The sequence below is a fragment of the Alosa sapidissima genome, chromosome 23 (genome assembly GCF_018492685.1).
Source record: "Alosa sapidissima isolate fAloSap1 chromosome 23, fAloSap1.pri, whole genome shotgun sequence".
In the NCBI taxonomy this organism is placed as follows: Eukaryota; Metazoa; Chordata; class Actinopteri; order Clupeiformes; family Clupeidae; genus Alosa; species Alosa sapidissima.
Genome location: NC_055979.1, coordinates 24,840,128 through 24,866,396, shown reverse-complemented (window position 1 = coordinate 24,866,396; position 26,269 = coordinate 24,840,128). Strand labels below are relative to the sequence as shown.

General features: G+C 45.1%; 2 protein-coding genes across 7 annotated transcripts in view; one reads left to right on the top strand and one right to left on the bottom strand.

The window, feature by feature from the left end:
* tubgcp3 (tubulin, gamma complex associated protein 3) overlaps positions 1–4,578 on the bottom strand; it is a 29,276-nt gene extending 24,698 nt beyond the window's left edge. Inside the window, exons 1-5 of the mRNA XM_042079690.1 lie at positions 4,371–4,578; positions 3,384–3,491; positions 3,160–3,227; positions 2,081–2,158; positions 1,683–1,894 (exon numbers count right to left, since the gene is read on the bottom strand). Of these exons, the coding sequence (XP_041935624.1) occupies positions 1,683–1,894; positions 2,081–2,158; positions 3,160–3,227; positions 3,384–3,491; positions 4,371–4,446 (542 nt within the window). The 5' untranslated portion in view covers positions 4,447–4,578. The remainder of the gene's footprint in view (positions 1–1,682; positions 1,895–2,080; positions 2,159–3,159; positions 3,228–3,383; positions 3,492–4,370) is intronic.
* Positions 4,579–6,002: 1,424 nt separating this feature from the next.
* atp11a (ATPase phospholipid transporting 11A) overlaps positions 6,003–26,269 on the top strand; it is an 86,736-nt gene continuing 66,469 nt past the window's right edge. For all 6 annotated transcript variants that reach the window (XM_042079683.1, XM_042079685.1, XM_042079686.1 and 3 more), the window contains exon 1: positions 6,003–6,452. In XM_042079683.1, the coding sequence (XP_041935617.1) occupies positions 6,414–6,452 (39 nt within the window). In that variant the 5' untranslated portion in view covers positions 6,003–6,413. The remainder of the gene's footprint in view (positions 6,453–26,269) is intronic.

The window sequence follows — 26,269 nt, the reverse complement described above, 5'->3', positions numbered from 1 at the left end:
GATGGACACCATAATGACAACGACCTTTGTGGTTGATTAGACGTCTGGGGAGGGTCCTGCCCTTTGCTAAAATGACACTAGTAACACGCAGGTGCTGCATGAGCACAACTCCCCTTAGAGTGGACCTGTTACATTCAGCATTAAGCCTCCTGCACAATTTAGTGATAAAACAGTATTTTTTTTATCCACCTTCTTTTGCCTTTTCTTCTAAAAATAAGAGGTTACTGGAAGCTGACAGTGCTTTTCACACAAGTTCACACAGACAGCAGGGAAACACTCTCTCCCTCTCTCTGTCTCTGAGAGTTCTCCTAAAACGCATCAGTGGGCCAGGATTAGGCCCAGGTCGATACGGATGCGGAGGGAGACCACTCACGAGCCACACGGATCAATTTCCTCTCTCGGACCGTCCAGAGGCTAAATAAAGACTCCCAGGGAGGAGGACGAGTAGGGCTGCAGGCTGGCCACAAAGCACACAGAGATGACCACACCATCTCAGAGAGAGAGAGAGAGAGAGAGAGAGAGAGAGAGAGAGAGAGAGAGAGAGAGAGAGAGAGAGAGAGCGAGAGAGAGAGAGAGACAAGGACACCCTCTCCGCATCACAGCTTCAGATGAGTATCAACCAACCTAAGCTAACCATATCCATGCAGCATTGAGTGTTGAAAACCCATAATAACACTAAGAGTGAAATCTCTCCACCCATTTCAAGCCTGAAGGAAAAAAAATCCTAATAAAATGCTAAAAAGGTTTATTTTCAAGAGGGAACCAATTGGCTGTCAGTCCTGTGAACTGACCCTGGTGGGTTTGCCTCTCTCTGAATCCATTAGCGAGTCCAGGGGGAGCAGACTAATTGCAGCATAATGGCAACTGTGAAATGATAAAGAATGACTTTGGGAGGTGGACATCGTAAGGGCGCTCTCAATCTGCTAAATTACAATGTTAACGATTCGTCAACCAATCAACAGCACAAAGCGCCTGCGCTGATGCTAAAAATATAACTCTGGGCTGTCAGGCGATGGTCCTTGAAGAACATTTATAATTCATGGAGAATATGCCATTAAAGGTCCAAGTGCAACAACCACAGAAAAAGACAAAACATTGTCAAAGTGATCAGAATAAAACTGCCACCACTCAATCAGGAGTGATTCTCACAACACAACCAGACAAACCAAAAGATCTACAGACTAAACAAAACTTTCAGTTAGTTATTAATGCTGTAAAGAGATCTTCATATTAAATGCTGAATTTGTGATCATGTTGTCACCTTCTTCCATCTAGATATATATGTGAATATGTACAATTGTGTGATGATTACCACTATCTTGCAGAAGACAACTGCCAACTCCATTTTCCTTAGTGGCCCATTTAAAACAATGTGAGAGTTGACCAACCATTGTGTCTGTACAAGGACTACAGACTTGATCTTGTTTGTACTTCTTGGGGAGATCAAAAATTTGACTCATCAACAAAGCTTTCTTCCTGTAACACTTCAACGACATCAGAAAATAAACCTAACTCAAGGTGTTACAGTAGGTTGCTTTGGACAAAAGCATCTGCCAAATAACACAAACATAAACAAAAGCATAAAAATAAGCATAAACAAAAACATAAACAAAAGCATTCTGCACACAGTGACGTGTAGACTAAACAAGTGATTTCCTTCTGGTGTGGAAAGGCAGACTCACCCAACCAGAAGTGACTGTGGTGTTGGAGTGGGTCCATTGAGAGAGTACACTCCCAGACTGCTGATGCCACTGGTGCCCATGCTGGTGTTATTCTGGGCTACGCCGCGCTCAGGGTAGCTGAGGGACAGGGACTGGGGCCGGGCACAGTAGAACGGCGTGGAGTGGGCATCCCGGGGCAAAGGCTGGGCAAACAGGGCACTGTAGCTACCAACCTGCAGCAGAAGGACACACATTAGCAGCAACTACAGTAAACCATTAACTAACCATTAATTAAACCAGGGTCATTGTGTGTACCTAATGGTTTAGATTACACTTATTTTTAAATTGAGATCTCCATGATGAATTTTTTATAGGTTTTATGACTACGATGTCGAAGTCGAAACTTTTTTTTTTCTTACCCGGCTGGATGGTTTGCGTGGGTCTTCACAAAGACTCAGCAGTAGGTACAGGATTGACCATTTCTGTTTCAGCACACCCTAGACATGAACAAAGACATGTAAACATGGTGGGCCTATACAGCGTTGCTGCTCCAATTTATATTTATAGACCCTTTCAAGAGAGTTCCATTATCAGCATCATAGTTGGCCCCACAAGACTTCCGTTGGGGCCCAAATAGAACGTTCAAGCATTGTTTTTGTTTTTATTGCTGAAAGGGTCTATAGAATATAGAATAGCAAAGAGGATTCTCACCAGGCATGCTCTTTAGAATATAGAACAGCAAAGAGGATTCTCACCAGGCATGCTCTTTAGAATATAGAATATAGAACAGCAAAGAGGATTCTCATCAGGCATGCTCTTTAGAATATAGAATATATGGCTTCCGTTTTAACATTACATATGTTATGTTAATGCAGAGGAAGTAGATTGGGAACCAAATAGAACGTTCAAGCATTGTTTTTGTTTTTATTGTTGAAAGGGTCTATAAATTCATCAGCCGGGCCTAAAAGACAGCCTTCAAATGCTGCTTAACAATATGCTTAAGAGCCTCATGTCAGGAGCAGGGGGGAAACAATACACTGTCACAACGCAATAATAAAAATAAAATACAAACCGAAAGTCACAAAAAATGACAAATGTCTATTACAAAGTATCTACTCCTTCTGGGCCTAAAACACACACATTCTTGTGAAAACTGAGCTTTGGAAATGGGCAACAACAGTTGAAGAGAGAATGTGAAGACATTGTTAACATGAAATTTGGTAAAGCACACTTTTGAGAGATTGATATTTTATTTTTGCATGTTGCACAAGGAAGGGTAAAGCACACTTTTGAGAGATTTATATTTTATTTGTGCATGTTGCACAAGGAAGAAATAAATAAGTTTGAGATCCCTTTTATTTCAGTCAAGATAGACTGTATCATGAATGTATCGAACCGTGAGCCCGGAACTGTATATAGAACCAAAACGTCTGTTGACTGTATCATTACACAGCCCTAGTCAGGAGAGTCTTCTCAGTAAACTTCTGTTATGGCTCACCTGGGTCTGTAGCTTGCGATGGAGCTCAGAAAAACGAATGGCATCTGCCTCTCTCCGCTGTTTCATCACTGCAGGAGAATGACAAAGGGCCAAAAGAAAACATCATCATGGACTAGTACATACATCATCTGGCACAAGGCCTGTGTCCCAAAGAACAGTAGTTTCTTCTTCAGGACAGACTAAGTTGATTATTTAATGGTGGGGAAAAGTAAAACACCACTTACACTCCTTTTTGATCTTCTCTGAAACCAGAAACTCGTCCCGTTCAATGGTGGGGGCGTAGTTGCTTCCGATCACCCTTACAGCATACTGGAACTGGTGAGCGACCTCAGCTGAAAGCAAACATACAACTAAGTCAAACTGGAAAGGTAACAGAAAAACAAAACACGAGGAAGGCATAAGACTGGTGTATATCTTGAGATACAAATGACAGGATACTAAAAGTTATTCATTACTTCATAAGCATTACACAACACATTTCAGGAGGGCACTAAATGACCAATGGACACAATTATTTCCTGCGTTAGTAAAACTAGCTGATCCATCAATGAGCATCTTATTCATCTAACTTTCAGGTCAATCAATCAACGATGTCCGCTTATAAACAAACTCAGCAGCTGCCGTTCCTTCTGCAGCTGTTTAAGAAGCCTCCCTTTACCATAGACTGTAACGTGCTACCACTGTCACAAGACACCTGATGACAAACGACCATGTAACATTATCACGCAACGTTAGCCATGATAAAAGAAGACATCGCATGTTGCTATTCAGCTAGCTAACACAAACGAATGACTTTTCGTTATGTGTAAGTTCAAGACTTCTTGTAAACAAACAGTCCAAAGTGTTGAAGTGAATAGGGCCTTTCCCTCTCATGGATGCTTCATGTTTGACGTTAGCTGATGACAGACTGCCAGCCAGTTAGCCATCCTAGCAATTCCCTCATCATCACCACTTGGATTCTAAAAAGAGTTCCCTCACCAAGCATATTTACTCGCTATGGCTTCATTCATGCCAATCCATCCACACTTGCAAAACATTGACTGAAAACATGCATAAAATGTTGCTAGCCAATCGGCTAGGCAGAAGGAGTCAAACTAGGATTAGCTCGCAAGCTAACATAAACGTTGTAACGTTATGCATTTTCAAAGTTGGCTAACTGGCTAGCAGGCTAATTGACAATTGTTGGTTTGCTAACTGGCTGTTTCGGTTACCTTCACTTTTCCCGGTGATTCTGCAGCAAAGACTTTGCAAGAGAACGTTTGGAGATTTTTGATCAAGTGCTGCCATGATGTATCTTTTTAACAGAGACAAATATGCCTGCTTCTATCCACTTTCGTTATTCCTCCATTGGTTAGGCACTCCTGGCAACAGCGCCATTTTAACTGAACCCGCCGAAAGCCGAAAGCTCCGACCCCAGACCAAAGCACAGAGGAACGCTCTGATAATACTGCCCTGTGAGAAAATGCCTAGGACGATCACAGTTCCTACTGAAAGTTGTTCCCACCATTAACAGGATCGCTTATGCATGTAAATAAATCTATTTTATTTTACATGTCTTTATAGAGTTACCGTACCGCTGTCTTATCTTTATTTCTATTGATGTTAATATTCTTACTATGTTATTTATTGCTACTTTCAGCTCACGGATATTGATTCGGAATGTATGGGAGGTATAGGCCTATAGGCTAACTTAATTTCATTGCACTTTTTGTACTAAGCCATATTCAAAAAACACTTTATGAACCACCAAACCACCATTTATCCATCAATCCATCCATCCATCCATCCATCCATCAAAATTATCCAATTAATCAATCCATCGTCTCCATGGTTTTTAGAGTGGGCCCAATTCCCTGGGAAAAGTATAGTAAATCTTATTTAGTATGCCTAATTTTCTAATTGATTACCCGTCAAAGTATTATGATGTAAACAGTCACTATAGGCTATTAACAATATCTGCGACATCTGCCACGAAATCTACTCCAATAATTTGTGAATTATGACCCAAAATATTAGAATTGAGTAAAATTGATAAGAAAGAACTGCAATCGATTAGTAGAACAGAAATATAGGCTATTTGTTTTGTTTTGTTTTTCATTTGGCAATTAATTCCTAAACATAGCCACTTAACATTGCAAACAAAGACAAGTGAAGAGTCACCTATTTTGAGACATATAGAGACCAAAACAACGTCTGCATTTGATCAGCAGGCATTAGCCTATTAGGCCTTTGTGTTTTATTGCATAATGCTTGGGGATCAGTACAAAAATATTCATCTTCTGAACCTTAGGCTTAGCCTACCTTGAATAAGAAGTAAAGATATATTTACATTTTATCTCCACATTGTTTTTACATAATGGAATCAAAATGAGGACTTGATAAACTGGAATCAGAATCCATAGGCTACAATTTGAATGATACCCAACCCTAATCATGGAAGTCAATATTTGCACATGAACCACATGAAGTAGCCTAAATATGTTTAATAACAATGTTTATTGTAATTGTTGTCTCTTTGGACAAAAGCGTCTGCTAAGAACCAGACACATAGGCCTAAACTAAGTATGCACGTAGCCTCAGTCCATGCCAAATGTGTGCTCTTTAACCATACTATAGTTTTTAAAATCTGAATAAATAATAGTGTAAAGGGTATTATTAACTGTCTATAAGTAATCTGCAAGATTCGGCAAGATTAATTGATTGGTTATAATATTCAAGCGGTATGGGGCGTGCATGCCTCAATAATTAAAATTTCCAGTGGGTGTGACCTACAAGTGCGCAGGCGCTTGAGGCAACAGTGACGTCGAATGAGAGAAAAGCTCCTCAGTGGCCACTACTGGGAGTCGCGACGACTTGAAGGCACGGGGAAGGTGAGGGGAGAAGGAGGACGCTAAAATAGCAAGAGGGGGCAGTTGACAAGAAGAAGTGATTGTGCATAGACGTTTCTATATATCTTTCGAAGAAGGAACAATGCGTTGTCCGCTAGTCTGAAGTCTGAAGATGCCCGTGTGTTACCGAAGTCCAAATTGTAAATCCGCTCGGTCTTCGAGTCGTTAGGCTAAGTTACCTTATAGCTGTTGATTACAGACAAATAGGAAAAATACAATAGCCGTCTGGACTGTCACTTTTGAATCAAAAGGGAGACCGCTCGACAGTCATGGAACGGAGTGTGAAAATTAAAATTAGCTAGCCCAAACGTTCAGATCAGCCCCTAGGAGAAGACAGAGCAAGACCACCTGGCACCTGTCGCAAGAATGGATTTTAGCACGCTTCGGAACCTCATCAGCAGATACGTAAGTAATAGCCTGTTTGAACGTTAGCATTTTGCGTTGTTGAATGAGTACCCGTGTAGCCTAATGCCAACTTGTTGGTCATTAGAAAAAGAGCAACAACGCTCTCCGTGATATTACAGCGGAAGGTCTTTTTAAACTGAATATGAAGGGTGCTTACAATTCCTTACCAAATCACAAAATGACAGTTCGTATTGCAGAAACACTATGCAGGACAACGGCTGAGGTTTGAAAAGTTAAAACGGAAAGCGCGAGTCACCCCAGGGCCATTTAACAATAACTGGCATGTAACTAGCTTAGAAGCCCAACTCACAGACAGCGTGATGAACCGGTTTCACTTGAGCCACGGTTCACAAACAGCCGCAAATGTGAGTTAATATTGAAGTCTGTAGCCTACAGGGTTATGCCACTGTGGAAGAACTACTGTAACTCGCCTAACAGTAATAACCAAAATATTATAGTAAGATCTTGGTAATAACATGATAAGACAACTAAAATCCCTATAAATAATTACATAGTCAAATACTTCCAACTAAAGGTTCTCCTCACTACTTGTTACTGCAACCCCAACAAGCTCAGACAGATGAGCATAGTTTTCTGAGCTGATGTTATCTCAGATCTTGTTTCATTGTATGGAGATTTGTGCCCGTTGAACAAATAACTTTATAGCCTTAAAAATCATCTAACATAAATTCAAGCATGGCAAAAGCTCTGATGCAAAATTAAACCGATCGTAGTAAATAGTTATTACATAATCCAGTTGCTTTGGTATATTGGTCCATCTGTATGGTCAATATAAGGGTTGCCTGCCCTATATTGTCAGTGGGAAATACTCAAAGGGCTTGTTGCTGCATAATTTCTGTTTGCAGCTAGCAAGGGACAGCTGAAAGGTTTCACACCAATCTAGTTGTCAAAGTCTACAACTTGCTGTGGTAATTGCAATACAAATAACTATTATTTTGTGAGATTGGTAAGGTTTGGTAAGTAATTGTACAATTGTGTGAATATTTCAATTAACCTTTAAGGATATGCAGCCAACACACACATACACACACACACACACAGACACACACACACAGACACACACACACACACACTAAAGTCACTCTCTCACATAAAGGTAAATATGCACAATGTTGGCGGCAACCCCCACAGTTACCATTGAAGGCCACTGCTTGTGTCATGAGAACACCTGCAAGCGGACGCATTGACAGAAAAAACAAATCTCTGGCTGCGACGCAGACAGAATGTGCAGCGTGATGACAGAATGTTTCAGAGTGTGGAAACACAGTATGGCGGTTGTGCTTGTCCCAAGCTCTCCATCCTCGGTGCCAATACAGCATTTCATAACATATTACAGTCAAGGCTCCTAATTTACAGTAATATATAAAAACCTCCGTTGTTTACATTTATTTTACTTTAGTTATCATATATCAAACTGAAAGCATTACTGTTTCAGTGAAAGCCATTTACAAATTTACAAATACTTATTTAACTTGGGAAAACTTCATTCCAGCCCATCAAAACCATATTATTGATGGTTGATATACAAGCCATTATTGACACTTATTGCTAATGGCATCTAATAAACATAAGTAAACAGAATTGTTGCAGTTCAATATTACGGACAGATGTACACTTAGACATTATGACACTATTAATTGGTGTCCAGGGCCAACGTAAAGTGTTGCGTTGTGTTGAGGTTTAGTGACATGTATGTCGAGAAGCAGCTTTGCACATGAGAAGTTAATCTGAAATTGACCTGGCTGGCATTTGCGTGCAGATATGACCAGTAACCAGTGGCCGGTTGGTGGGCATGGTAGGTGTGGGGAGGGGCCAGTTTCAAACCCAGTTCATCTTGATCAGTGGAATGTAGACACCACCCTGTGTACTTGGTATTCTCTGACAGAGAGAGAGAGAGAGAGAGAGAGACAGAGAGAGAGAGAATAGAATGCATGCCTATGTGTGTACTGTATACATGGTTGGGGGCTGGTGGTGGTGGGACATAGGGTTGCCGTGGTCTGTAGTGATTGGCTGTGAAGTGACAGTAGGCTCCCTACCAGTGCTAAAACACACATACACTGATGATTCAAGTGTCCCTGAATCTACCTGTGACATTGTGACACTGCGGTAGAAATATAGATAATTTTCTTTCTCTCTCTCTCTCTCTCTCTCTCTCTCTCCTAACATCATCAGCATATTCAGAATGTTGTATTCCAATATATTATTTTATTTGTAGCATGAATCAGTTCTTTTGAAATGAAGCGCGGCATAATGCTATTGTTTGTATGGTTCGTTCATAGACTAAATTCTGTTGCCATGAGATAAATAAGCTTATGGACCATGCCAACTCTCTTGCTCATCTCAAGCTTTGAAATGCAGTCTCATTATTTGAGAGGATAAGGTAAACTGGATGTATTCTACTAAAAGGACATATACAAATTATTACATTCAACTTTTGTTTTAGTAGGCTACATTTATGTATGTCAACTTTTATTAATGTTAACTTAAAAAAGGATCAAGCATTCAGAGATGTTTCACATCAGGGGAAAAGGCACTGTGTGTTGCTCAGTGTCAAAGGCAGTCAATTTATATTAAAGGCATATTGAAGGAAGTCTACATTAAAGGTATATTAAAGGAAGTCTATTTCCTGAAAAGCATTGCCATTATTCCAGTGTTCCTCTGAATGCATCGGTTATGATTGGGTAACGCTGTGGGCTCTTATATAACCGAGCTTTCCTTTTGATGCAGAAAAAGTGAAATTGTCATTTCAGAAGCACAGTTTGAGCACAATACATGGTCTTCTTCAGACCTGTCAGCTCGCCTTCACAAGAGCAAGCTCTAAGTGGTGATTCAGAGAGACAGGCGAGAAGAAAACGAGCTCACCATTTCCACACTGCTAACACAGTGTTCTCTTCAGCCTTTCTTTCTTTCTTTCTTTCTTTCTTTCTTTTATTTTCTCCTTTTCCTCTGTCTCTCCTGTCCACCTCTCCTTTCCCTCTCCAACGACAACTCTTATCATTCCACTTGTTTGGGTAGTATCTGAAGTCATTCAGTTAATCAAGCATCGGGATCTTTACTTCAGATCTCTGAGTGTAACAGGATAGCTCGACTGATTTGGGAGGGCCTTTTTAGAGTGTGAAGTGTCTTGGGAAATCACACACACACACATTTTTTGCGAAGGGTACAGTCTCTCCCGTCTCCCTGGCGATCACTGGCAGCATCCCTACAAATCTCCTGTCTCCGCGGCAATCTCGCTCCTCCTTTATCTACAATGCTAATCATCATTGTGTTGTTCATTTTGTGTTGTTCTCTTGATGGCCTCCTGCAAAACAGCACACATCTCCTATTGTTTTGTAAAGATTAAGAGTTCATCTTGGTGGCTGAAATATCTATTGTTTTTGTTATTTAATAATAAACCATTTTTTTCCCCTGTAGTAGTCTACTTAACAAAATAAAAGCCTTTGCATCAGACACTTAATAATTAATCACAGGTGAAACTACTTTTACTTCGACCACCATAGCATGCAGACTGCTCCTTGAAAAAGGTTACTGCAATGGCACATTTGTGCTTTTTTTCAACAAGCATATTAGCAATTCTAAAAGGATTAACATCCTGCAGTGTTGAAAAGGCCATTGCTTTGAAATACGATGCAGCTATTTAGAGTGGTTACATTTGAGGCTCATGAAAAGACCCTGCCCATGTGTCCATGTCTTCATCCAGAACGCTGCTGTAAAAACAGACGTTTTTAATGACACATGGACTCGCGCCTCATCTGCGCCTCATCTGCGCCTCATCTGCGCTTCACCTGCGTTTACCTCTTTAAACTCCTGTAGTTCTAACTATTGTAGTATAACAAAATTGCCTCTTTCCTCGCGGCGATCGATATTTACTACTGACATATCCAAGAGGAAACACAGACTAATGGCGTCTCCCTCCAACCAGCAGGGTTTTTTTTTTTCTGGACATAAAATAGACTAAACGAATCAGCTTGATCAATTGCCTCATATCCCCAAAACTGTGATGCATGTGATATGAAGTGTGTGTGTGTGTGTGTGTGTGTGTGTGTGTGTGTGTGTGTGGACATTGGTGCTGTAATGTTCTTCTTTGGGTTATGGCCTCGTCAGTGAGGAAGTCGTGCTGAGGAGTGCTGAGGAGGGCAGATCTTATTATTATGGCAGAAAATGATATCTGACTGTACAGTCCCCCGTTGGCCGAGGTCCACTGAAGACCCATTCCAGTTAACTAGGTTTTAAAGGAGGCCTATTGGCGCAGGGCTTCTGAAGCACTCATCGCCTCTTTGTGCCCTGACGTGGTCGTGGCTGAGAGGCCCTCTTCAAGTGGACTTCAAAGGCACCAGACGTAAACGGGGTCGTGGCAGAACAGCACACAATGCCCCGCACCATCACAGGATCGGGTCAAGTCAAGTCACCATATTCTTAATATCACATTTAGCGCTACAGTTGACCCAAAGTGCTTTACAAGTAATAAAACAGCAATAATAATAATAATAGAAAATTAACAATACAATAGCAGAGAGCTGGGGTCTCTGTGCTGATGCTGCCTCGTGAGTGAGACCCTCACTACTTTATTGTTTTTTTGTGGAGTGGTGCACCAATTGCAGCTGAGTGTCATTTCTGCCATTGGTATGTCGTGTGGTTGGGACAGTGGGACGGTTCGGTTGGGGGGTGGGGTGGGGTGGGGGGATCGTGCCATGGCATCTCATGGAGATGGTCCATCTCGTGCTAACACACACACACAATCACACGATGATGTAATGCTCCAGCTCAAAGAGGGTTTGTCTGCCTAATGGAGAGAGAGTGAAGTGGAGCATGATGGGCACCTCTCATGCTCACTAATTTGTTGTGATAAGCGTCTCTCTCCCTCCCTCTCTCTCTCTCTCCCTCTCTCCCCCCCTCTCTTTCTCTCTCCCCCCCTCTCTTTCTCTCTCTCCCCCTCTCTTTCTCTCTCTCCCCCTCCCTCTCTCTCTCCCTCTCTTTCTCTCCCTCTCTTTTCTCTCTCTCTCTCCCACCTTCTTCCTCTCTCTCTCCCTCTGTCTCTCTCTCCCCCTCTCCCTCTCTCTCTACCTCTCCCTTCCCCTCTATCTCTCCCCCTTCCTCTCCCTCTCTCTTTCTCTCCCTCTCTTCTCTCTCTCTCCCTCTCTCTCCCACCTTCTCCCTCCCTCTCTCCCTCTGTCTCTCTCTCCCTCCCTCTCTCTTTCTCTCACTCCCTCTCCCTCCCTCTCTCTTTTTCTCCTTTTTAAGTCTCTCACACAACTTCTCTCTATAGTAACCTGTTCTGTGCTTTCTGATCCACGGGTTATACACATGTTAGTGGCCGAGCCTCGTTTGGTCTCGGGACACCCTGACATTACACTGTAATGAAAACGAATGCGAGTCTACTAAAAGGCAGTGAGTGCCTTTCAGTTCTGTTTTAAGTGTCTACAAACAAGGCACTTCCTAGGAGCGCTCACACACACACACACACACACACACACACACACACACACACACACACACACACACACTCACTTCCTAGCAGCATGCACATTTTTTTCTCTCCTGGTAATGGATACTGTAAATCACTTGTGACTGAGAGGAAGAGTAGGAGTCCCCTGACTGCTACTCTCAGTCACACACACACACACACACACACACACACGCGCACACACACACACACACACACACACACACACACACACACTATATACTCACACACGCACACACACTATATACTCACACACATGCACACACACACACACACACACACACACACACACACACACACACACACACGCGCACACACACACTATATACTCACACACGCACACACACTGTATACTCACACACATGCACACACACACACACGCACACACACTATATACTCACACACGCACACACACTATATACTCACACACACACAAACACACACACACACGCGCGCGCACACACACACACACACGCGCACACACACACTATATACTCACACACGCACACACACTATATACTCACACACACACGCACACACACACTATATACTCACACACGCACACACACTATATACTTACACACACGCACACACACACACACTCTCACATGCGCGCACACACACACACACACACACACACACAAACACACACACATACGCTCTCTCTCACACACACACACACACACTATATACTCACACACGCACACACACTATATACACACACACACAGTCACACAGACACACACATACTCACACACACACTGACACTGCAGGGACCTTTTGGGCTACTTTAGTTCCCTCCTGTCTGAGGTCATTGAAGGGCACACAGGCAGGGTGGTGTCTCATGTGCCAGTGGGTCCCATGGAGGGGGGGACGGGGCGGGCATGCATGCCAGCTTGGCCCAGCGTGCCCCTGACCCCGATCATCAGGACTCGTGTACCTTTGCACTGCTATCCGCCCGGGCAACTGGGGCAGATAATGACAAGCTCTGAAAAGGTTTGAATCTATCTGATCAAGTCCTGCCAGCTTTAGCTGCTCCTGTCACCTTAAACAGGCAAAGACACACACACACAGACACACACACACACACACACATAGACACAAACAGACACACTGATGGGAATTGTGAGATGTGTTTGTGCCAGAGAATTAAGCCTCTATTGCCTCCACCTCAACCGTCTGTTCGTCTCTGTCTCCCTCATTTCCTCCCTATTTGTTTTTACCCCCCACCCCCCACTTCATTCTCATTCTGTCTCCTTTTTCAACTGAGGGTATGCAGTATAATACCATCTCTCCCCCAACAGCGATGATACTTAAATCACCAGACAAAATCAAGATGTTTTTCCTCACACACCCTTGTGTACCTTTTCTGTGTGGTCCACTCTTATCCGGGGTTTTAGGTTTCCTATTTGACTAGTCTGGTCTGGGAGTGCCTCTAGGTTTTCTTCTTCTTCTTCAAGCACAGCATCAGTTGATAATCATGTGAGAACAAAGGGGTCGGGTTTAGAACAGGGGGGAGGGGGGGGGGGGGGGGGGTCAGACAGTCAGACAGATCAGCTAAGAGAGCGGCCAACCTTTTTTACCCGACTTGGCTCATGTGGACAGAGTCGTGAAGGGAGAAGGAGAGACGGGACTAGAGAGGCAGGAGTGGAACTAAGCCGTGATCATAATTTAGCCGAGTATTGGCATGGACATGGCTGCGTGTTGAAGGTGTGTGGAGCTGCAATTTTAATGGTGGTGAGGAGAGCCCTTCAGAGATGGTGGAGCTGTGGAGATAAGGCGCGATGTTGCTGAGGATGGTGAGCAACATCTGAGTCTGCTGTTCCTACAGCTGTCCTACCTCTAGCACTCTGCTGAAGATGTGGCTTTGCTGTTCCATCAGCTGTTATACCTTCAGCACTCTGCTAAAGATGTGGCTTTGCTCACTGTTTAGACTACTGATTTGGTTCCAAAAAGCTATACGGATGAATTTTCATAATTTACTTGTTTTTCATTTTGTTCTGGTAATATTTGTGGAGTTGCAGTTTACTTCATCAAAACAACACAACACAACTAATTAATGTTAGGCTACCTGAAATACAAATACAAGATTTTGCGTTTTGGAACCACTCTCTTTAGTGCTTTCCTGTATGTGTTTGCAGCCAGTAAAACTCTTGTATGCACTTCTGGTTTACTACTGGGTTACTGGTATGAATGATCCAGAGCACCAAATTTAACCTGAGAACCCAAAGATTGTCAAATGAACAGATGATAAGATAAACATTTCAATAGTAAATGATGAAAGCTTCTCTCCATTGCAGCCTGTGACTCGGCTGATGTTGACTCGTGCGTGAGGGCAGGGAGAAGTCACATGATCAAACAGAACGGACCAGCTGGTCATGTGGGCTAGCTGTGGTGCAGGGAAGAACGGCCCAGTTGCACTGGTCATGTGGGCTAGCTGTGGGACTGAAGAACCATTAAAGAGGCATCATGAAGTCTTTGTAAGACTAGCGAGCTAGCTAGCTAACAGACTTGCCTGGTAGCCTACTGTACATCACAGCAGCTGTTTTGCACACTATTTTGGTACCGTATTTAGTGATGTGGTGTGATAAATGTTGCTTTGATATTTTCACAGCATTGCCAAACCAGAGCACAAAACTATAGGCTAGTCAATAGCAAGTCAGCTGGTGTATTCACCGGAATGATTCTGAAGATCTCATAGAAACGATGTACCTGGATGGTTGTCATAACTTGTGGGCCCTTTCCAGTCCATTCAGGACCAGGGAGGTGTGGAGAGTTGTAGGAGAGAAGCCCATTCAAAGAGAAGCCCAATCTTTCACATTCTGATTTAGAAGGGTTCTGATGTGCTGAGAGACATCTGAATGCTGCCAAGAATGTGAGGATCAAAATGGACTCAAAATATTGTACTTAGAATCATATCTGTTTTTATCTGAACAGATGTCCAGAAGCAGAACTGATACTGTGTGTGTGTGTGTGTGTACAGTATGTATTCTGTGATGACGCACACATCATGTGCCCTCATCATGTGAACTTTTGAATTTTAGGCCAGTGCCTGAGACTACTTTGCTGCAATCTATATGAAAACCTATGCGTTTAAATCATTTAAAGCGCTCAATTGTGGACTTGGCACTGTGTCGGCAGTAAGCTGAGTCAGGGAAACCCAGCCACCGTAACACACTGTGGAGATGGCTGCATTGCTGGCCTGTTAGGGCCCATTCACACATTCTGAAGTGCAAACGAATCCTATGCGGCTCTCGAGCGGTCTGCGTGTGTTTTCCGTGTAAGCGCACCCTGATGTGCAGAGAGAAGCAGTGAATCAGAGGAAAATAAAAAAAAAAAAAATGAGTTATTCAGAGGGCACTACACAGGTGCTGATTCAGGCATACTGCACAGGAATGAGAGTGTGCCTTAAGACCACACATCAATGGGCATCTTAGCATTCAGAAGGAGCATGATTAGAGCACTGGCCTGTGTCAGGTGGAGCTTTGACATCCCCAGTCTCCAGTCTCCAACACTTACACTGCCTCCGTCTCTATAATGTGACGACACTTATACTGCCTCCGTCTCTATAATGGGACAACACTGACACTACCTCTGTCTCTATAACACAACACTAACACTACCTCCGTCTCAACACAACACTAACACTGCCTCCGTCTCTATAATGTGACGACACTTATACTGCCTCCGTCTCTATAATGGGACAACACTGACACTACCTCTGTCTCTATAACACAACACTAACACTACCTCCGTCTCTATAACACAACACTAACACTGCCTCCGTCTCTATAACACAACACTAACACTGCCTCCGTCTCTATAATGTGACGACACTTATACTGCCTCCGTCTCTATAATGGGACAACACTGACACTACCTCTGTCTCTATAACACAACACTAACACTACCTCCGTCTCTATAACACAACACTAACACTGCCTCCGTCTCTATAACACAACACTAACACTACCTCCGTCTCTATAACACAACACTAACACTGTAACGTGACACAACAATGTGTTGTGAACGCTTCACAGACATTCTAAAAATAGAAGTGAAATAATAATACACTTTCCTTTCATTGTAACAGCCGTAATCCACGCATAAAGGCTGCCAGTGTAAATTCATACACCGATTCTAATGCATTTTAAATTCCTGATTGTAAATTCCCGGTTGGAGGGATGGAAAGACCTGCTTTAACCCTCCAGTCTGCAACTCAGAGCCTTTGGGTTGGTCAGGTATGGTCAGGTGGACAATTGGCAGTCTAGTGCGTTCTCCTCTTTTCGTGGTCCTTTTATGGGTTAGCCTTTTTTTCAGGGGCTATTTTTGTTCAAGGAAAACTTTTTAAGGTGAGGGTTGTATTTTTGGGCTAGTTCAGCATTTTGTGGTGTTTAATCCCCAGTGTGTTTGTGTGTCTTTGTGCACACTGATTATAATAACTGCACACCTGCATTTGGGAAGTAAGAAAATGCGACCGAAGAAGCCCACATTCTCGAGTGTCTCATCTCCATTTGAGCTCTACAGTACATCTAAGCAGTCATAGACAGATATAATACACAGATGAGACTATAAATGGCTCTGGTGAAAATTCCCAGTTGGAGGGATGGAAAGACCTGCTATAACTGTCCAGTCTGCAGCTCAGAGACTTTGGGTTGGTCAGGTAGACAATGGGCAGTCTAAGTAAGTATAAGTATATATACTCTTTTGATCCTGTGATTTGGTCTCTGCATTTATCCCAATCCGTGAATTAGTGAAACACACTCAGCACACAGTGAACACACAGTTAGGTGAAGCACACACTAATCCCGGCGCAGTGAGCTGCCTGCAACAACAGCGGCGAGCAGTGAGGGGTTAGGTGCCTTGCTCAAGGGCACTTCAGCCGTGCCTACTGGTCAGGGTTCGAACCGGCAACCTTCCTGTTACAAGTCCGAAACGCTGACCAGTAGGCCACGGTTGCCCCGTGTGCGTTCTCTACTTTTTTGTTGTCTTTTTATGGGTTAGCTTTTTTTATTTCAGGCGCTATTTTTGTTCAAGGAGAAAACTCTTTAAGGTGAGGGGTGCATTTTTGGGTTTGTAGGCTAGTTCAGCAATTTGTGGTGTTTTATCTCCAGTGTGTTAGTGTGTCTTTGTGCACACTGATAATAACAGCTGCACACCTGCATTTAGGAAGTGAGAGAATGCGACCGAAAGAAGCCAACTGTAGTATTTTGAGAATCTAGGCATTTGTAGACAGATACTGTATTGTACTGTACTGTCTGAGAGAGGAGAGGAGGAGAGAAGGACAAAGGTGAGGAGAGGAGGTGAGGGGAAAGGAGAGGAGGAGAGAGGAGAGGAGGGGAGATGTGTGGAGAGCAATAGAGGTAGAGAGAGGGAGAGAGCAATAGAGGTAGAGAGAGATGGAGAAAGCAATAGAGGTAGAGGAAGATGGAGAGAGCAATAGAGGGAGACAGAGAGGGAGAGAGTGATAGAGATAAAGAGAGGAGAGTGGGATGGAGGTAGAGAGAGAGAGGGACACACTTATCTCTAAGCTCTGGGTGTCTATAAATTCCTAAACATGTGTTGAGGTCAGACACCTCTGTTTCTGTCGGGCCGTTTAAATCCTGACATCTCCCAGGCATAGCCGTGTCTGCCGTGTGACTACAGGCTGTAGGTCTCTAGCGCTAGCGCTCACCTCTAGCCCTGGCTCTGCAGGGCTTCGTTAATTAGCAGCATTGCTCCCTCACCCGCTAAAGACGATTATCCCTTCAAGGAAGGGTCAGCTGACCAGCATCCCCCTCTCCACCATCTGGTCAGAGACTGGTCAGGTGACTGACTCTACCAGGCAGCCAGGCGGCATCTGTCCTCTGCTGTCCCCCCCCCCCCCCCCCTTCCCCCCAAGTGTTGAAACGGCAATGCTGTTAGTCATGGTGGAGGTAAATGGGACTCGTTATCAAATGTGTGCTGCCTCTGTAAATGCCAGGAAAGCACCACCCAGCTGTGTGTGTGTGTGTGTGTGTGTGTGTGTGTGTGTGTGTGTGTGTGTGTGTGTGTAATGGACACAGACAGCGTGTGAGAGGGAGGCAGGGAGGAAGAAGGATGGGGGTGGAAGTGCTGAGGGCAGATCATCACCATTTCCTGTTATCTAAAGTAGAAAGAAAACTGGAGGCACGTTAAAGACCTCGTCTCTAACCCATCTCAGATACGGAATGGCATTCACTAGGGGTGTAAAGATTAACCGATACGTATCGGTATCTGTTTTTAACGTGTAAGATACGGCTACATCGATACGCGAAGCACCGTATCGGAATAAAACTGAAATGAACCGGTCGTTATATCGATTTACTTGTTACGAATCGGATCACAACCTTTTCTGCTCGCTTAGACTCTCATTTACGTTGCAAGTAGCGCGTTCATCCCACTCCCGGTTTTGAAACTACACGTGGCACGGATTTGTGGGTAATGCAGTTTGTTTTGGGCTACATTCATTGCCCAAAGTTGTCAAAGGACCTCATTACCCATACATCTACTGCAACATAAGCACGTGACAACTCGCACTCGAACTCTTTTGTTTTTCAAAATCCAGCGCGTAATTAAACACTTACTATAGCATTCCTAAACAGCAACGATAATCTGCAGAGTAGCCTACTTTATGTTTGATGAAGGGATGTCCTTAATGTTAAAGAATAATTTGTCCCTTGCTGCTAAAACGATGCACAAATTATTATTATTTTGTTCATAATCACTCAGACTTGTGGTTTCTGCATATTAGGTCTACCGTTGGAACAAAATAGGCCCAGAGAATTCATTGATATGTAGGCCTTTATTCTTGTAGGCCATAGGAAAAGGCCAAGAGTGTTTTAAGCACTGTTTTATTTTATTTCGGTATCTTACCTCAACAATAGGTTACAGCTCCTTGAAAACAATCAGATACACATAACTCTATAATACTATAAAATCTATAAAGTCTTTAAAAATGTATTTTTATGTTGTATTTGGCTGCAGTGTCTGACTGAAATGTAGACTATTCTTTTTTCATTTCAATTCAGTATACAGTATGATCATCAAATTCACACATTTTTTTTTTTGCCTAATTGACAACCATGACCATGATAATTGATAATATAAAATCAATGTGCACCTTGAGCAAATTATAAAAAAAATTTCAGAATGCTTTCCATTCTTGAACTGCATCGAATTGCATCGAATCGCATCGCATCGATTTTTATGAACATGTATCTTTTCTTGTATCGAATCGTGCCCATGTATCTAGATGCGAATCGTATCGTCTTTTACATGAGAGATTCACACCCCTAGCATTTACAGACCAGTGCTCTCTCTGCAGTAATATGATCCTCAGATGGTAAAAGCACGCGTACGCTTAAACCCACTCAGACACTCAGACCGGGCCCTATTTTGTAAAACAGTTCATCATGCCAGTAACGTTTTATTAATTTGATAGATGGAGAGAAGCAATTTAATGACATGCCATTATTTCAGGAATACATTGAAAAATATAGGATTTGTTTGTCTTCCTGTACAATGGCGTCATCTTACTTGCTTTATGACTGTACAGGGGCACCCCTTTAAAACGTACATCTGTCACCGGCCAGAGTTATCTCATGAATGGAACCAGTGAAGCTGAAGCCGACTGCCCGCCAGTGATGTCTGTCCTCCCTGGGCAGGAAGGCACCACCCAGCTGTGTGTGTGTGTGTGTGTGTTTGTGTGTGTGTGTGTTTGTGTGTGTGTGTGTGTGTGTGTGTGTGTGTGTGTGTGTGTGTGTGTGTGTGTGTGTGTGTGTGTGTTTGTGTGTGATGTCTGTCCTCCCGGAGCCCCCTTAATAATTCATTGCAGAGCATCACATAGCTCATGATCATTATCATGGACGTGAGTGGGCTGGATGTGAGAGCAGAGCACTGAGGGGGCTGCAGGCAGCTGCTGTGGAATGTAATGAGGGGACTTAATTAGCCCTCTTTCCACCCTACAGCCAGCCTGTGTGTGTGTGTGTGTGTGTGTGTGTAGTACCCTCTGTCCACTCTACAGCCAGCCTGTGTGTGTGTGTGTGTGTGTGTGTGTAGTACCCTCTGTCCACTCTACAGCCAGCCTGTGTGTGTGTGTGTGTGTGTGTGTGTGTGTGTGTGTGTAGTACCCTCTGTCCACTCTACAGCCAGCCTGTGTGTGTGTGTGTGTGTGTGTGTGTGTGTGTGTGTGTAGTACCCTCTGTCCACTCTACAGCCAGCCTGTGTGTGTGTGTGTGTGTGTGTGTAGTACCCTCTGTTCACTCTACAGCCAGCCTGTGTGTGTGTGTGTGTAGTACCCTCTGTTCACTCTACAGCCAGCCTGTGTGTGTGTGTGTGTGTGTGTCCACTCTACAGCCAGTGTGTGTGTGTGTGTGTGTGTGTGTGTGTGTGTGTGTGTCCACTCTACAGCCAGTGTTCTACAGCCTGTGTGTGTGTGTGTGTGTGTGTGTGTGTGTGTGTGTGTGTGTCCACTCTACAGCCTGTGTGTGTGTGTTTGTGTGTGTGTGTGTGTGTGTGTGTGTACCCTCTGTCCACTCTACAGCCAGTGTGTGTGTGTGTGTGTGTGTCCACTCTACAGCCAGTGTGTGTGTGTGTGTGTGTGTGTGTGTGTGTGTGTGTGTGTGCCCTCTGTCCACTCTACAGCCTGTGTACCCTCGCTGGTCAACACAGTGCTACTACATCGACTACACGGTCCCACGTATCCAAGAGAGTCCCATTAACACGTGCACATGATTTCCAATCCTGCTAATGAAAGTGCAGAGAGAGGACTGGGGTGTAGCTGCCTCTCACGCACGAAACCTGTTGTTCCGACCACTGGCAGGAAGTTGCTCTGTAAGTGGGAGCGGATGGCGTTGAGCTGCAGGTGTGTTCAACTGCCTCTCACTGTACCGCACGGCGAAAGAGCACAGAGCTGGAAAAGAGCGACGCATTTGTTGACGAACGAGGGGGATTTCCCAGCACCAGTGGTGAAGGGCGGGAAAGGCCGGGTCTGGTGCGGGGACTTAGAGTGTCTCTTCCTCAGCACACAAAGGGAGGAAAAGCTGTGACAGGAATCAGATGACCTTCAGATGACCTTCAAGCGAATTTGACTTCGTTTTGATTTTGTTCTGTCCACATTTAATGATGATGAGGCCTACAAGCTATCTCATGTTCCCTTTTGAGAAGTCTTGTAACATTGGGTGGTTATCGCTGTCACAGATATGTATTTTTAAATAACTGAAATGCTTTTGGTTACTATGTCATTTGAGCTGTACTTTGCCTTGTGGCAGTAATGCAGTTTGTTTAGGGCACTGACGCGTTTTACGGCCACCACAGTCATTTGTGGGGGGAGGGGCCAAACTGGAAGCGGCTCAACAGGACAGAGGAATATGATTGGCTCGTGAGGCAGAACGTCTGCACCGGCAATAGAAGGTCCTCTAGTAGATAACTTGTCCTCTTGGGCGCCAGGGCAACTCAGGTGACGACCCAATTAGCATTTAAGAGGTGGAAGCTGAGAGCGTGGAGACCACATCAGATCAGATTGACGCTTCCTTTTGTGAAGTGGTGCAGTCAGTGCAGACACAGGTCGAGCATTCTGCAAGACTGAGATTGCATTTATACCACTGAGAGTCACGCTAGGGCAAACAACAGCAGACGTTTGTATTTTTGAAGACGAGCCCTACAGTAAAACTGCTCTCTGCGCTCGGGGCTCAGTGGTGATGACCCACTGTTTCTTTCTGGTGAACGCTATGATTGTGTGTGTTTATGTTATTAAGAGTGGAGAATAGAGCACTTCCATTGTGTGTGTGTGTGTGAGTGTGTGTGTGTGTGTGTGTGTGTGATGCGCTGGGGACAAGGGAAATGGCCCAGCTGGATTAGGAGTTGTATAACGTTAAAATCACATTACTGCCCTTTAGCCTCGGCTCGCGGGCAGCAGTGCATTGTGGGGTGGACGGTCCTCGGCAGACCTCAACAAACCTCCGAGGAGCTGCCTGAGCCTCGCCCAGCCTCAATCCATCGCCGCCGCCCCAACGGCCAGGCCAGGGGCCAACAGGGACACCAGGGGCCAACCAGGCCAGGGGCAAACAGGGACACCAGAAACCCTCGTGCGGCACGGGACGCTGCGTCATAAGGCGCAATCCTGCACTGGGTGGAGCGCGAGGGAGCACACACACCACACACACAAACATAAACACACACACACACACACACCCCACACACACACACACACACACACACACACACACTGACAGCGCTGTGGACAATAGAATAGTGTATATACATCATCAACATCATCAACCTCAAATCCTTTCATATACTGGAGCGTATATGAAAGGATTTGAGGTTGATGATGTTTGCGATCATCACGTTTTTTGTGTATTTATTTACTTTTTGCAAACTGAGATTAAGAAACCATGAATGTTGAGAAGCGGCTCTGAGCAGGCGTACAGGTAGACTATGTGACGTCCATAACAGCGTAAACAACAACAACGTAAACAGCAGGCTAGCGCCACTCCAGCCCTGTGCACGGTGCATCTGACTGATTGGAAGTGTGCGTACTGCAGGCGGAGCATTATTAATAGGGTGGAGTTGGGGGCGGGGAGCTTATTGTAAGCCAGACGCATGTCAGCATTCTAACCCCCCCCCCCCCCCCCCCCCCCACACACACACACACACACACACACACACACACACACACATCACTTTCACAAGAGCATGAATTAACATGGCAGGATTTACAGTCCACCCATAAGCCAGTGAGAGAACAAATATTATTACAGGCATGCAGGAGACCCGCAAGACACGTGGTTTTACATTACATTACATTACATTACATTACATTTGGCTGACGCTTTTTAACCAAAGCGACTAACAACATGGTAAACAGTAAGTTTTAGAACAATTCTCACAATTTTAGGACAGTTTAAAAAAACACATTAGAGTACAGTAAGAATAAGTGCGTCGGTGAGTGCTGTATTTTAACAGTTACTTGTCAGTTTAACGGCTGGTGAGTGCTAGGATCAGTAAGACTTGTTGTAAGTGTTGCTATGAGAGTAGATGTTCTCTAAAGAGCTGGGTCTTCAGGAGTTTTTTGAACGTGGAAAAGGATGTCCCTGCCCTTGTAGGAACTGGCAGTGTGTTCCACCAACGAGGAACAACAGATGAGAAAAGTTTGGATTGGCTTGAGCGTACCGGTGGTAGAGCTAGACGTCGTTCGTCAGAGGAGCGCAGCGGTCTGGAGGTAGTGTAAGTCTGTATGAGGGCATTCAAGTAGGTGGGAGCAGAACCGGAGACTACTTTGTAGGCAAGCGTTAGAGACTTGAATTTGATGCGGGCCGCCATAGGTAGCCAGTGTAGCTGGATGAGCAGCGGGGTAACATGTGCCCTTTTGGGTTGGTTGTAGACCAGGCGCGCCGCTGCGTTCTGGATCATCTGAAGTGGTTTCACTGCGCAGGCTGGGAGACCTGTCAGGAGGGCATTGCAGTAGTCGAGTCGTGAGATGACTATTGCCTGAACCAGAAGTTGGGTAGCATCTTGAGTCAAGTAAGTCCTGATTTTCCGTATGTTGTAGAGTGCGAAACGGCATGACCGGGCGACTGAGGCAACATGATCTGAGAAGTTTAGTTGGTTGTCGAGAACAACTCCTAGATTTCTTGCAGTCCTGGTCGGTGAAACAGACAGGGAGTCAAATTTGATGTTGATGTCGTGGTGTATGGTAGGTTTAGCTGGGATGACCAGCAGTTCAGTCTTTGAGAGGTTCAGCTGGAGGTGGTGTGCCTTCATCCATGTAGCTATGTCTGAAAGGCAATCCGAGATCCGTGCTGAAACCAGGGGGTCGTCAGGTGGAAAGGACAGATAGAGCTGTGTGTCGTCTGCATAGCAGTGGTATGAGAAGCCGTGCGAACGGATAATCTGTCCCAAGGAGGTGGTGTAGATAGCAAAGAGGAGGGGGCCCAGCACTGAGCCCTGGGGGACCCCTGTGGTGAGATGGTGAGGTGCAGATAGCTGACCAAGCCATGATACGTTAAACGAGCGTCCTGTGAGGTAGGATTCAAACCAGGAGAGAGCAGAACCGGAGATTCCCATGTCAGCGAGTATAGAGAGAAGGATACGGTGATTAACCGTGTCAAAGGCAGCCGATAAGTCAAGCAGAATGAGTACTGATGACCGAGCGGTCGCCCTGGCTTCTTTTAAGGCTTCTGTTACAGACAGCAGAGCCGTTTCGGTAGAGTGGCCGCTTTTGAACCCAGACTGATTTGGATCCAGAAGGTTGTTCTGTGAAAGGAAGTCAGAGACCTGTTTGGAGACTGCTCGTTCAATGCCTTTGGATAGGAAAGGCAGTAGTGAGACAGGGCGGTAGTTCTCGACTTGAGCAGGGTTGAGAGAAGCTTTCTTAAGTAACGGTGTTACCCGGGCCATTTTGAACGCTGTTGGAAATGTGCCGGAGGTTAGCGAGGCATTGATCACATGTGTGATAGCTGGAGCGATGGTCGGGCTGATGGACTGAAGTAGGCTCGTAGGTATAGGGTCCAGCGAGCATGTGGTAGGACGGCTGCATGTCAGGAGTCTGGACACTTCACTCTCGGAGAGAGGCGTGAATGCTGAAAAAGATGTTCCAGCAGTCCCTAGAGGTTGTAGGAGTGCGGTATCTGAGTCAGATGCGTTGAGTGGGCATGTAGAGAATTGACTGCTGATTGCCGCCACTTTGTTTGTAAAAAATGAGGCGAGGGTATCTGCAGTAAGGCTGGATGGAGGAGGAGGCAGCTGAGGGTTGAGTAGCGATTTGAAGGTTGAGAAAAGTTTTCGAGTGTCTGTAGCGCTGTTGATTTTGTCATTGTAGAAAGCAGTCTTAGCAGCAGTGATGCTGGCTGAGAAGGAGGTCAGGAGTGTCTGGTAGTTTTTGAGGTCGTCAGCTAGTTTGGATTTGTGCCATTTCCTCTCCGCGGCTCTGAGTTTGGTGCGCTGCGATCGGAGGGTATCATTTAGCCATGGATGAGAATGTTTGGATCGAGCTGGCCTTGTGGTAAGAGGGCACAGCTCGTCTAGACACGAGGTCAGTGTGGAGCAGAGCGAGTCAGTGGCTTCATTGACCTCCAGAGAGGAGAAGGTGTTGAGTGGAGGTAGACCGGAGGCAACCACAGAGGAGAAGTGCGTTGGAGACAGGTTCCGGATGTTGCGGCGGAACGTGACCATCGGCTGAGGAGCCGGAGGCTGTTCTGTCAGGCTGACGTTGAACTGGATGAAGAAGTGGTCAGAAAGATGGAGAGGTGTCACCGTGAGGGTGTCTGTGCTGCAGTTCCGAGTGAAAATCAAGTCAAGCTCTTTGCCAGCTTTGTGAGTCGGTGGGCTTTGAACCAGTTCGAGGTCAAAGGAGTGGACCAGGGCCAAAAAGTCCGCTGAGCCTGGGGCATCTAAGTGGATGTTCATATCACCGAGAACAAGAAGCGGACAGTCATGCTCAGGGATGGAGGATAGCAGAGTGTCAAGTTCGTCAATAAAGTCGCCTAGTTGGCCTGGAGGGCGGTAGATGACCAGCACGTAGAGTTTTGCTGGGGCGATCACTGTGATGGCATGGAATTCGAATGAGACATATTTGTTTGAAGGCAGTAGCGGGGTGAATTTCCATTTGTTGGAGATCAGCAGGCCCGTCCCGCCTCCTCGTCCAGATGGGCGAGGGGTGTGGGATAGTGTAAGGTTAGTGGAGAGTGCAGCCGGGGTGGCAGTGTTCTCTGGTTTGATCCAAGTCTCAGTGAGAGCAAGGAGTTCCAACGAAAGGTGGTTGGCATAGCCAGCTATGAAGTCCGTTTTGTTGACTGCGGATTGACAGTTCCACAAGCCCATGGAGAAGGAGGTTTCTGTCGGTGAGGACCGTTTAAGTTGCTGGAGGTTAAGGCGATTTCTGCCCCTTTTGGCATGATGCCGTTTTCTGCAATGGCCGGTGATAACAGATATGGTGGAACGGCACATTTTGCCTTTGTCGGTGCCTGTGCTCGGTGAACTTGCACAGGTCAACTTGCTCGTCTTGACCGCGTCCGTCTTACACGAGGCTGGCTGAAACGAGGGCTGCCGCTTATGCTGACGCTTCAGCTGCCGCCACTAATTTTATGCTGCTAGGAATTGCATGCAGCTGTCCTCCTATCTCGCTAATGATGCATCAGCGTAGACCGCCCTCTGACGTTCGCACAGCTTAGATTGTTCAAAAGGGTGTTAATTACTGTCAACTGAAAGTCGCTCGCTCACACCGACCGAAACTCACAGTTTCAAGTAGCCTCCTCCCTCAGCTGTTCCCAAACGCCCAGAGTCCAATTCTAACAATTGGAGAGGATTTGGCCAGTAGTAGCCTATGTGTTCT